The following is a 13,770-nucleotide window of genomic DNA, read 5'->3' as shown; positions in this document are numbered from 1 at the left end:
AAAAGGCTCAGAAAAAGCTGTGGGGCTCGCCCTGGCCCTCTGGCACAGATGGGCAGGTCTGGACAGTGCTGCCAAGGGTTTCCTGGCAGTCTCTGTCAGCAGGAACAGTGATGCCATGAGGTCTCCCATCCCACACTCAAGGTCCTTTCAAGCAGTGATTTCAGCAAAACACAGCTCCAGCCCAGTTTTATGGCTGCTTTTATCTGATGCATGATACTTGGTCTTCGTCAGGCCACTCAGTAACCCCCCCTTCTTTTTCCCGCACTCTGACTTTCCTTCTGAACTTCCTAGTGTAATGGCATTTACTGACCAGAGTCTGAAAACAAAACCCATCTTGTTCTCTATCTCAGTAACATATAATGTCAAGGGTTGATGGAGAAAGGGCACATAGTGAAGCAGTCCAGAGGGCACCAGGGGGACGGAAGCACTGCACAGCTCCCTGCCTTCCCCTTCACACTCATGCCTGGCTGGAGGAAACTTGCTTTGACAAAACAGAGCGAACACCAAATTTCATGCATCTTCACAAAAGACATGCAACAAACAGCCTTGTTATTTCAAATGTATTTCATACTTAAAAATGAATTACTTTGTTGACTTGCAAACTGTATTTTGTTGAAGGCAGTGTACAGAAACATGCTGGTTGAAGAACACCCTCTGCCCAAGGGAAAAGATACTAATCCACACCACCACAGGCAGGGCTTTCTTGAAGCTCAGCCTCCGAGCAGGGTCCAGGGTGTTGATCCACAGCTGTGACAAACAGCAGTGGCTGGACATGCACACAAACCAACAAAACCCCTCATCACTGCTCCAGGACATGGCTCCCTGAGCAGGACAGGGTCACCCCACGTTCCAGGAGGCAGATCCTGGAGCAGGGATCCATACCTAGGAGAGAATGCAAGATGTGCTTCCTGCAATGACTAACAACTGGGCAACAGGATCCAACAGGTCACTTGGGAGACAGGAGAGAAAGCCAAGAATCAAGTCATTGTGCATCCACTTTGGGCCAAACTAAAAATAAATCTAATAGCTCATCACTGGAGCTGCTGTCCTTACTGCAGGAAAAAAACAAATTACTCAGTTTTTCCTGACAAGAGAAATGCCACTTTCATGGACATCTCTGGGCACAGCCAAGGTGAGTTCTGCCCTTGGAGAAGCCATCAAACTGACTCAACAGCATGATCTCCAAGAGGAGACACCCCAAGCTGAACACCTCCTCACCTCACCACCTGTTCCTGCCTTGCAGAGCCCTGAGCAGCAATTTTTGCCTATGAGATACAAAAGCCTTTAAAATCTGTGTTTATGAAGACTTTAAGGCCTGACAAAACCATTGCAATCCTACTGCTTAGCACAGAACGACCCTGTGGGCCATCACCAGCAACATCTCTGTGAGAAAATTCACCTCCTCTGGACACACCACAAGGTCTTGCCTTTAAAAATATCCACACCTTGGTAGGTACAGTTGGGAAAAAACAACCTGAAGCCACAGACCATCCACACAGCATCTTCCAGATCACCCTGAGGTCATGAATGAACATTCCTGTGTCTCAGGGAAACCAAGCAGCTAGATCATCCCACACCCCAGCAAGGGACATACAAACACTGCTGTAAGACCACTGTGACCACAACCTTTGCCAGGTGCAGAAATCACCACTTAGGAGATGCACTTTCACAGATATATTCAAGGGTCCAATCTGAGCCACAAATCAAACACCAGTTGATATCAGTGGCTAAAATGAAGTGTAAAGGTGGGAATTCAGTCCATCAGTTCACACAGTAGAAACTCTCATGGATGAGAATAAACATTGCCATACTGCAGGTGAAAGCTGTTTTCAGCAAAACTTGGTTTTAACTCCTAATGAAGCTGCTTTGCTGCCAGACCACCTCAGGAGCTGGTGGCTCATCAAAATTTCCTGTCACTACACAAGGATTTTCACCTCTTCCAAGAAGAGCTCCAGTAGCCTGCAGACAGTCAGGAAGAGGAACCTGGGCACAGGTCCTCTTGGAGATAGAAAATCAGTCTCCCTAGTCTCCCTAAAACTGCTCCAGACAGAAAGCAAAACAACTGCCCTCCATGGCTATGGGAAATTCCACCTGTGTGAAGGGGTTTTGCTTGTTTTCCTTACTTACTTTCTTTTGTAATACTGAAGCCACATCATCTGTACACCATGGGCTGAGCTCAGAGGACTTTGCTTTAGCCAGGCAGCTCAGAGATGCCTGTGTGAGGAGCGATGAGGAATCACGGAGGGTTTGCTCCATTTATGGCAGCACTCCTTCCCCAGTGCCCAGGCATCCAGTTAGAACTACATGGTTTTCCAAGAAAAGTATAAACAGTAAATGATAGCTCTTTATATCAGGAAATGCCTCTTTAATCTGAAGTGGAAAACTATATCCACTTATTTAAACTTATGACAGATAGTATTAGCCATTTGTGAACCTTATAAGGAGCGCTCATTTTGCCTGGGTAATTTGTGATTTTGCTACAGAATTAATTCCAATAGAAATCAAAAAAAGACCAAGAAAACCAAACTAACTAACCAACCAAAAAAACCCACAAATAAACAAACCACAACATACACACAAAAAAACCCAACTAAAAAAAAAAAAAAAAAAAAACGAAAACAACCAACGAAACAAAAAAGCCCCCAACAAACAAAAAAACCCTCAATACCAAACTCATGCCTTCATTTTGCTTTGAAATACCCTAAAAAGTGAATTTGGCAGGACCTTCAAATGTTTTTTCATTGAACTGATGCTTAAAATGATGGGTGGATGCTAATGAAGTGGAAGGGTTTGTCCAAAGGAGATTTTGATTCTCATGCTACTCTTGCTTGAGCTGACACAACCTCAAAGACTCAACTCATGCCACAGCCTGGACAAGCCTTACAAGGTACAAAAAATAAACCATGTGTAAATGAACTTAACCCACTTTTTCTATCAGTGAACCATTAAAAATCATTTTGTTTTACTGTTTTTGAAAACACAAGACAATTACCCAGACATCTGCTCCAGGGCCAGCCAAAAGCCCTCTGAGCAAAACTGATACAGGAGCACATCAGAGAGAACCAACCTGTTCACAGAGAGCAGCAGCTGGTCCACACATGCTTTGATCTTGTTTTGGGCTTCTAGATGTGTCATGTTGTCTGTGTTCTCCCCATTAATTGCCAGAATAATGTCTCCTGGGCACAAGTCTGCCATGGCTGCTTTACTACCAGGGTTAATCTGGGGAAAAAAAAAAAAAAAGGTTACTTACAAGAATCCTGGGATTTTTTATAAAAAGGAAGTCCAATTTCTTGGAATAAGATGCAGGAAAAGGACCAGTTCTTTCTGGAGAATGTATCTTCTTTCCTTCTGTTTTTGCAGAAGTGCCAGGACCTTATAAAACTTCTAACTTCTTTCCTGAGAAACTAATGACAGGTCCAGGTACTGCTTGTGGTCAGCAACAAGACCAATCCTGTAGCCAAAAAAAGAGGTTCTTGAGAAATTACCATTTCATTTACATCATCCTAAATGTGGTTTTAATTGTTACAATAGTATAGAGTGACACAAGGCATAGCCAGAACAGTTAAACATGTTTGGTTAAACTCTTACTATCTATGTGTTTTCCCTCTAATTTCCCCTTCAGTTTATTCACAGCATCTGCTAACCAAACACATTTATCAACTGAGAAGTTATGACAAGCCCAACTTTGGGTTATTTATGTGTCACTGAATTAAAGCAAGTTGGTGCTTTGATTCTGTTTACTCTTAATTTACACAGATATAATTCCCTGTCTTAGGTGGTGGGTCTCTGCCCCACCCTCGAGAAATCCAGACTAGAGCACTGCTCTACCCACCACCTCCCCCTGGTTTACAGCATTGTATGACAGCAATCAGGCAGACCAGATAAGAGTTTTTCAGACAAGTGGGCAATTCCCCAGTGCCCTGAAGCCCCCCAACCATAGTCTGTCATTAAACAGGTGGGTTTTTTAGAAAGGGGGCATGCACACATCCCAGCTTTCATCTTGATTTCATATAATCCTACAATGGCTTGTGTTGGAAGGGACCTTAAAGATAATCTTGTTCCAACATAGAAGCACCTTCCACCCAGGTTGCTCCAAGCCCCATCCAACCTGGCCTTCAACACTTCCAGGGACAATTTGTTCTATTTTCATAGGGAATTCAAAGAGGATTTAGTCTTACAACAACAGCCCCTGTGGATTGCACTAGAGCTATCCCTGGGGAGAAGCAGACAGCCCTCAGCACAACACCAGCCTGCTGCACTGCTCTCTGCATGACCACAGCTACTAGCACCACCAAAACACAAACCTGAAGTGTTTGAGAAGCTCCAAACCACTACTGACAGTTAAGCAGAACTGGCAGCCCAAGTTACAGCTTTTGTTGCATTGTCAGAGTACATCAGTATTTGCCATTTGCTCTTCAATAGTTTCAACTGGGCTGTTTGGCTCTGACAAACCCACCCAAACCAACTGCTCACAGGCTGCCCTATGACTCAGCTCAGAGCAAACAACAGGAGATGTCTTTCAGCTCCACACACATTAGCTCTGACACAGGACATTTCAAGCCAGGACAGGATTATTTTCCCCCTGGCATTGTTAAGGTTTTTTGGACCCCTGTATCCATTCACACAGCATTAGGGTCTTTCTACAGCCACAGAAGCTGCCAGACTCACCAGAAAGTCAACCTAAAGCTCAACCAAGGACTCCAAGGAAGCACCTCCACACTCTTGCCTGCTGTTATCTGCTTCCCTCAGTGTTCATCCCACAGTCCTGGCTGCCAGCAGGCTTTTAGACTAACAGACACTCATCTTGACCCAGGACAGCTGTATTTTTCTCTTGTCTATTCAGTGCTGTCTAGATGTCTGATGGATTTTCCCCCCCATATTGATCTTAACCATGGTATTGCTTCCTTGAAAAATAAACTGTTCACAACTGGGACTCTCAGCTTAGTTTCCTATTTTTAGTTTCTTCTTTATTTCAAATTATTTCAGCAGTATTTTCATATTAGCATTTTATGCTAGCTGTGGACATGACCAAGGGCTTGAAATGAAGTTGCACTCCAAGAATTCATTTGAGATACAGCATTGGTGTCTCAACAGCTTGGGAATCATTACTGTAATGTCTGTCAGGCCCAAAGTTTGTATTTTAGTGAATAATATTTAAAATACTGTAGACTAAGTTCTCCTAACCCACAGCTGTGCAGAGCCATTGACACCAAACACTGCACAGGAAGCCTGATAAGTCTGGTTATGGGTCAGTGCTATGCCTGAATCCCAGTGCAGGGGTTCTACCTGCTTTGGACATGGTCTAGTGGTGACCTCGGCAGTACTGGGTTAACAGCTGGACTCTCTGGTCTTAAAAACCTTTTCCCACCCAAGCATTCTGTGACTGTATGACATCAGAGTGCACAGAGGTTTTCAAATAGAGCTTGTATCAGGGGCACTCTCTTGTGCCTCTCTCCAGAAAGCCTCCAGGTCTGCCCTGAGCCAAAACCACAGTGTGAGACATCAAGGAAGCACACACAAATCTGAGAGTAACTCACACTCCTGGTTACTGCTGCCCTGCATGCAAAAGTATTTTCCCAACAACATAAAGCCAGCTAATGAAGACTTGGGGTGAGGTTGCCCAACACAGACAAGCCAGTCCTGCAGAAAGGGGAGAAGGCCATCCCTCTGCATCTTCCTGCTCCAGGAGTACCATCCAGCCTCTTCCTCTGTGCCATCCCTGGTGCTCAGCAGGTTCTGAGGCACAGCCTGGGATGCAATCCAGAAGAGCTGATGGTTTCACAGAATGGTTTGGGATGGAATGGACCCTACAGATAATCTTGCTCCAACACCCTGCCATGGCCAGAGATACCTTCCACTAGACCAGGGTGCTCCAAGCCTCATCCCACCTGGTCTTGAACACTTCCAGGGATGGAGCACCACAGCTTCTCTGTACCAATGCCTCACCACCCTCACAGAAATAATTTCTTCCTCATATATAATATAAATCTTTCTTACTTCAGCTTAAGGCCATTTCCCCAAGTTTTCTGCGAGTGAATCAAAGCAATTCAGAGGAACAGGTCCAGTGCAATGGACCTGTCACTGGGGACCGTGGCAGGGCTGGAGTGAGCTGGTGGTGAGCTCTTCATGAGATGGTTAAGCAGAGCCCACAGTGCTACCCACCACCTAAGCACTGCTATATTTTCAGCAGGAAGGAACCAAGCACAAAATATGGGCAGAACCAGTTCATGTGCTGGGGAGGTCACTGAACTTGTGTTTCCACAGCTCCTTTTATGCCGACAGAAGCACTGGTGTGCTCTCTGCCCAAGGCAGCCATGCACACACAGCACGGCTGCTGCTCTGAGAATGCAATGTGCATGCCTGCCAGATTTACTGCTCTCCTAAAATTCAATAAAGAAAAACTAACACTCTGAGTTTATCCCCTCCATGCAAAAAGAAGCAGCTGCTTCCTTGCTTCTCTCTCTCAAAAAATGAAGATGCTTGAGAACGCTTATAAACAGAAAAGAACTAAAAGAAACAAAACACTTGCCCAGCAATGATACTGTAGAGCAGAGCACAAGGGGGTGTTTGCGGAGCGTGTGCCCCAGGTGAGAAGCTCCAGGCTCCCAAGAACCCAGAGAGCAGCCCCTCCCCACACAGCATGCCTGTGAAGGGTGTGTCCGGCAGGGATTTGTTCCCCTAAGAAGCCAGAACTTTTTTTCTCCTTTTTTCTAATAAGGATATTATTCTTCCTAATCCCCTCAGGATATGTCTCATTTGTGACATCTTTCTATGTCCTCCACTTAGCACTGTGCTTTGAAAAATACCAGAGGTCCAATATTGGTGCCTGTCTCAACTCCCCCTATTGTTCTAGTAAGAAAAAGACATATTTAAAGAAAGAGCTCCCTGCGAGCAGCCCTCCTTTCACTGTCCTCTGACTCTTCAGTCACCACAGAGAGTTCAGTAACAGCACTGTAAGCATCACCTCCACACTATGCCTTTTGCCAAATCACCCACCAGGGAACTCTATCTCAATAAATACAACCAATTTTTAAAAATTATTTTTTCCAATCATATTCCCCACTGCTTTTTCCAGGATTACCATCCACCTCTCCACTCTCCTCTAAGGCAGTTAGCGTCCAGCAGCTCCCTTCCCCAGCCAAGTGGATACTCTGATGCTATGAAACAGACTGGGATAATCCCAAAGCCAGCAGCAGCTCTCTTATCTGGCCACTGGAGCATTGCTAAGATTTACTGAGTGCTGGCATCAGACAATGGCAGGCCATTAAAATACAGTACATTGAGACAACTGCCTTGTGCTTAACCTAAGTTGGTTAGTGTTGGAGCTGTGCAGTCTAATTTAGTAAGCAAGATTATCTGCGCCAGGAGTTTTCTCTTGAAACACAGTGTTCTACCTTCTGCCCTGGATCTTGGCCACAGAAGGGTGCCAGGGCTGGGAGAGCATCCAAAAGAGGGCAAAGTCCCCATGCCTACTGCCTGCATCCCCTGCTGTCACAGGGATGGCTCTGCTGGGAAACAGCTTTACTCAACCCAACTTTACAATTGGGCAAACACAACCTTATCTGCCAGGGCCTGGGGCAAGTGGGGTGTTAGGGGCTGTGTACAAGCCCACTACAGGAACAAGCTCAGTTAGATATGGGATTGGCTCTGGCACACATCTGGCACTGATAACAAATCAGAATATTTTTCTGTGAACTTGTTTGTTTTAACCTTTTCTATCAACACTGCTGGATCTTGAGAGAGCTACTGTTTTCTTTCACTTTAGCACCTGTGGTTACAGATGATTTAGAAAATAAAAACGTTTTTACTAAGTGTTTGGGTATCTGAGAACCACAAGTCAAGGCATTTTGAGAGCTCAGAAATCATACAACAAATTCAGCTAGAAATACTATATTGTTCCTTCTAGGATTTCCTATGACATATATTTCATCCCCATGCTACCAAAAATGAAATTAAATTGCACTGATCTGCATTAATTCCACACAATTCATAACAGCATATTTGTATTAAAATTCAAGGTCTTATCCAATTGCAGGAGGACCAGGATTATAACCATCAGTTACGTTACATAGCAAAAGAAGTTTAAGGAATAAAAAGAATAACTGCACATATTTCCCCCTGTACACTTCTTACAACAACAGGGCTGTTCTAGTAAACCTGGTATCTAATTATTCTCTTTAACCCACTTTATGAAGCGGGATTTAAGTGCACACTTCTACAAAATAATTTTGAATACCTGTCCCAACAGGCAATCTTTCAAATCTTCAAGGAAAACTGACATCACTACCATTTAAAACAAGAAGAAGGGGGAAGAAAGAAAAACCCCAAACCCACAAATTCCTAATCCCTAATACCCAGGGACACTGAACCTATACTGCTTTGTCCAGCCTGGCAGAGGCCTGGAGTGCTTTCATGGGTGTGCTAGGTTTATTTTGTTAACTTGCCCCAAGGTCAGACCTTGCCTAAATGGACCTACATGAATCATTCTTTCCACCTGATTTCCCACTCGGGATTATCAGTGTGCTTAATTACAGTAATTAGCATTAAGTTTTCATTCCAGCATGTTCCACCATTACTGTCTCCTGAACCAGCACAAGCATTTATTCTTCTCTTTCAGTTATTAAACAAAGCCTCAGCGACAGAAACACTTCAGCAGCAAATATATTTGTGACATATTTCTGCTAGTTCTTATCCTTAGCTCAGATTAACTGTTCTGTACCAGCACAGCTTCATGCTTAACTACCCAGACCTCTTGCCCCTGAGTTTATAGGAATGATGAGAACAACAAAAACTGACTAGCAAAAGTATTTCCTTTAACTTGAAAAAATCATCCCACTTGAAATTCTGTAACAACATTACTAGGCAATCAACTGAGGGACAGCTTTCATCACTCAGCTCTACAGAGGCAGCAAACCCACTAAAAGTCAGCAGAAATCAGGGGGGATTCAGCAACATGGAGTGGCTTCTTCAGTCCATTTGGGAGCTCTGAACAGAAAGTGCATAATTTCCATCTAATAAACTATCAAATACACAAGAATTACATGAAACAAACAAACAAATAAAAACTTAGGGAAATTGAAGTCCTCCTAACTTGTCTCAAATGGAGACAAAATTCCTATTCCTTTTGCTATTGTCCCTGATCCTTGCCTTCTAAACCAACATATGTGGAGTTCCTGGGGTAACCAAACCTGTTACTCCCAGCTCTAGCTCCAGGGAACCCCTTCTGCTCAGCTATCCCCACCCACACAAGAACAAACCTCACAGGCCTCCCCAGATACTACACCACTGAGTGGGTTCTCTCTGCATTCACACAGGATCACAGCACAGACTTGGGCATTTGCCAGTTGCCCTGACAGAGTCAACAAAATTACTTTTACTGGAACTCCTTCCTCAGCAGAATTCTTTCTCGAGTATCCTAACCTTTAACAGGACACGTCTCTGCTCAAATGCTAACGCTGCTTAAATTTAAAAGTCAACCTTAACTCAAACAATACCTGGATAATGGATTGCAGACAAATTATTTCTCATCCTTCTTGTGTTACAGTTCCAAGCCAATGCTGAAAATTGCATTGTTGCTGCTCCACTAGAGACCAGCAGGTCTAATGCTAAAACGAATGTTGAAACCAGCAGGCAAAGGCAAAATTGCATTAAAATCTCATTCCAAAAACACTGGAATTGGTCAATTTGTCAATTATCTGTTTAGCCAGGAATTTATCTATGATTTCAAAAACAGCAAGTGCATGGATTAACACTGGCAGAACTGGGCAGATGACAACATCGGCTGCTCCAGGAGCAGGACAAGCAAGTTCAAATGATTAAATGCGTTCAGCTCCTCTAGTTACACTAATGACTGATTATCTTCTAATCCCAGGCAAGGGGTAGGTCAACTGTGATCCCACACAGAACCACAGCACTCACTGATGTGGTTACAAGCACAACACTGAAAACAGCCAAGTGAGTTATTCCATTCCTTTTCCTGAGCCATGGCTGCTGGTTGACAGGAATGCTGTCACTGGAGTAAGAGCCACAGGGAGCCCCCTCTCCCACAGAGGGAAAACACAGCACCCAGTATTTGCCTGCTCAACCAAGGAAAATCAACTGTCAGCTACCAGAAATTGAATTAAGTCTTAAAACCACTTTCTATCAAGTCACTAAGGCCAACTTAAAGCAGATCTTTTGGATCATTTCCTACCCCTATAAGCATCCCTAGAAGGAGTAACCATTAACGATGTGATGTCCTACACCTAGTGTTAGATCACTGTAACAGTGAGTATTCCCCCAGAGCATAGCCTGGGGCTACAAATCCCTCCCCAGCACTGTGCTGACAACACACCAGTATCACCCTGCAGAGCTGTGTGCCCCAAAACAGCCCAGCAAACTCCAGCCCTGCTAATATGGGTCCTCCTGAACACACAACAAGAAACAGGGGATATAGCACACCTAACGTTTCATGTGACTGCATGAAAGAGATGTCCTAAGCACGCCCTTCTGGATTTGCATTTATCTTTAGTACTAAGGAGCTCAACACCCCACCTGGAGCCCTGGCCTCTCCAGGGCAGAGCTTAGCATCAGCTGCTCAGCAGAGCAATCAGATCTTTACCCCTTGTCACTTAAGACTGATCAAATCACAGAGGGAAGTGACTTGTTTAAAAAAAAAAAAAAAGAAAAACAAAAAACCATTGCTTAATGTAATGAGCCTATTTGAGACAGCTGCAAGAGACAGACTGAACACCATCAGCACCTGCACAGACGCAGCCACCTCACAGTGGCTAATGCCAAAGTAAACCCTTGAGAGCAAGGTAAGTTCCATCCCAAAGCAGGACAGGGTCACTGCCATGTTCCATGCTATCAAATCCATACATTATCATTTATCTCTTGACAATATTATCACAAGACACTTTTGTGGACCACCTTCAGCTTTGCTCCCTGCCCAACACCTCTCTGCCCTGCACCACTGTGCCTCTTCCTCAGCTCACCCTGGCAGCTCCTCTCATTATTTCCAGCCTCCAGTTCCCAGAACTGAATGTGGGTGGCCTTGGATGCCTCAAATCCCAAACTCAACCTGATTTCCCAACATAATCAGTCCAAGTAGGATGCTTGCAGAACTGTGCAGCCCAAACACCTTGTGACACGTTGATCCTCAGCCCCCTTTGGGCCAAGTAGTGGGATGCAGCAATCTCACATCCCTCAGGCAGCCTAGCACACCCAGAACATGCTGGCATCTTGAGCCACAGCTGGATGTGGGATTCTGAGAGTGTGGTCCTGTCGCCTGGCAGAATTTCTCATTTTCCAAAGATGTTTGTGATTTAATGGCCTTTTAGTATAATACAAATAAAATTGAAATTAAAGAAGAAAGGCAGTTTGAAGGAAGCAGAAGTCAACCAACAGCCTCCATAATTAACAAGAGTCTCCCTCCTGCTGTGAGCCAGGCTGGGCAAAGTGGATGGAGGCTTCTCATTCCTGCCCCCTTGCCCACATTTCAAGCCAGAAAGAACAGATTTCTTGGACAATTACAGAATAAAAGGGAATATGGGAGCCATGATCAGTCCTCTGCACAGTAGCAGGGTTGCACAGACCCACCACCAAGCAAAGCCCAGGCTCCACAGGGAGCCCTCCAGCAGCCGCTTCCTGCATCCCCATGGCCAGAAGCCGTAGCAGAAGAGAATTCTTCCCCAGCTTTAACACTTTCAGGTACTATTTGCAAAGCAAGTGGGATCTTTTCTTGTGTTTAGAGACTAGAGGCAAGCAGAGCACCCTACATCTATATTCACATCCTAGTACAGCACATCAGAGCGTCAGCCCACTCTTCAGTGGAGCAGAATTAAAAAAAGGATCCAATTTAAAAGGCTGCCAAATGGAATAACACCCTACATCTGTTTCTTGACTTACAACTCATAGTGATCCACAGCAAGACCGGCCTAAGGAGAATCATCTTCCTCATACCTCCCAAGTTTGCTGAATCAGAAAAAGACATAGGTTTTTCTTGTTTCATATTAAGCCAGTTTTTGGTTTTTTTTTTCCAAAGTAACAGGAAAACTGGCTACATCCCCTAAGTTCAGATGTACATTTCCACAACAAGAACATTTCTACAATTGCCAGGAAGTGGCTATATCTTATATTACCAGGGGAGACCTGGAACTCTCCATATCCAGGAGGTTCAGGCTGAACCCCAGAAGCAAAGTGCCACCTCTCACAACACAGCCCCTCAGCTGCATGTGCACACCTGCCCCCCACGCTGCACAGCCAGCCCTGGCCTTCCCTCTCCATCCATCTCCTCCCATCACTCCTCCAAAACAGCCCTCACTGGGGCACTTGGAAAGGGACAGTCCAAAGTAAAAACAGAAACAAAGCCATGGAATAGACATGTTTGAACTCTAACTAAATCTCCTTAAAACATGCTCTCTTCTATAATTATTTCTTTGAAACTAAGAATACGTGTTTTCTCTTTTCTGTCACGGCAAACAGCTTGTGTGCATTACAACACGAGTACTGCAGTATTTTTAGGTTACAGCTCCTTTCAAATGCACTCAGTATTTGTTCCAGAAATTCAGCAGCCCGGGGAAGCCCGACATGCCGGGAAGGCAAAGCTCAGGGCACGCAGTCCTTTCCCGGGCAGCGATGGAACTCCAGCGCCCACGGGAGCGCGCCCGGCTCGCACTCGGCAGCTCATCCATCACTCAGCCCATCGCACCGCGGTCCTGCCGCGCCGGGGATGGCTTGTTTTCACGGATATCTACGCACAAAGCCTATCTCAAGCTATCTGCGGCATCTTAGCAGAGAATATTCCAGAAAGCATACTTGTGAGGTCAAGCACAAGTGTGAGTACACTTACACAGTAATTATTACCAGCCCGCAGAGACCCCAGAACACTGCAGCCTGCATGGAAAAACTTCTTGCTGACTTAACTCATGCCTTCTTTAAAAACCCCAGCAGCCTGTGAACTCAGTCCAGGGCACGAATCCAAACCCTGTGAACACTAAAAACTTTGAAAGCAGATCCTTATGAATTAACATCCAAAAAAATAAAGCATGGAGAATGCTGTAACACTGAGAAAAGCAGCTGAAACAGCGCAAGGCTCAGAGGGGAGCACTTACTTGAGTGTATTGAGTGCAGACAGAATAATCTGGAGTTCCACAGAGCCCAAGCGCTGCCATGCCCCGGGCCGGGGTGCAGCCCGCCGGCCCCGGGTACCACCCGCCACCGCCCGTCACCTGAGGCGGGTTCCCGCTCCCCTCCCCCTCCGAGCTCACCCTGGAGATGGTCAGCGGGGCGCTGAAATCTTTACCGCCCACCAGACGGAAACCCCACGGCGAGGGGCCGCGCAGCACCACCGAATGGGACATCGCGGCGGCGGGGCTCTCTCTCCGTGCCCGCGGAGTGCGCCAGCTCCCGCTCCCGATCACCGGCCGCAGCTCCTCCGCGGCTCCCCCGCGGCTCCACACGGAGCGGGCCCGCCTCCCGCACGGCCCGCCCACGGAAAGGAGGGCCCGGCCCGGCCCGGCCCGGCCTTGGCGGAGCTTTAGCGCCGATTTGCCCCGTATCCTTTCATAAGTGGGGTTCGGCGAGACTGCTCGCAGTGATAAAGGACTTTACTAGTGGTAAAGCATACGTTTGATGTGCTCAAAGTCCCCCCTCACTGCAGTTTCATCCTCTGAGGGGCAAGGAAAATGATGCAATAGGTCAGCAAACGGTGGTTATGTTTTATTCATTACAATAAGTTCTCCTGAATGAGGAAAAAAAGTTTAAGAAAATAATCAGATTTGGTTTAAA

At 45.7% G+C, this 13,770-nt stretch overlaps 1 protein-coding gene across 1 annotated transcript in view; it reads right to left on the bottom strand.

The window, feature by feature from the left end:
* The window catches only part of PDLIM4 (PDZ and LIM domain 4), a 43,092-nt gene extending 29,634 nt beyond the window's left edge, over positions 1-13,458 (bottom strand). Inside the window, exons 1-2 of the mRNA XM_056502498.1 lie at positions 13,251-13,458; positions 3,068-3,219 (exon numbers count right to left, since the gene is read on the bottom strand). Of these exons, the coding sequence (XP_056358473.1) occupies positions 3,068-3,219; positions 13,251-13,343 (245 nt within the window). The 5' untranslated portion in view covers positions 13,344-13,458. The remainder of the gene's footprint in view (positions 1-3,067; positions 3,220-13,250) is intronic.
* Between the last annotated feature and the right edge of the window lie 312 nt (positions 13,459-13,770).

Source organism: Oenanthe melanoleuca, chromosome 13 (genome assembly GCF_029582105.1).
Source record: "Oenanthe melanoleuca isolate GR-GAL-2019-014 chromosome 13, OMel1.0, whole genome shotgun sequence".
Lineage (NCBI taxonomy): Eukaryota > Metazoa > Chordata > Aves > Passeriformes > Muscicapidae > Oenanthe > Oenanthe melanoleuca.
Note: the sequence above shows the minus strand (reverse complement) of the source record. Positions and strands in the feature narration are given on the sequence as shown.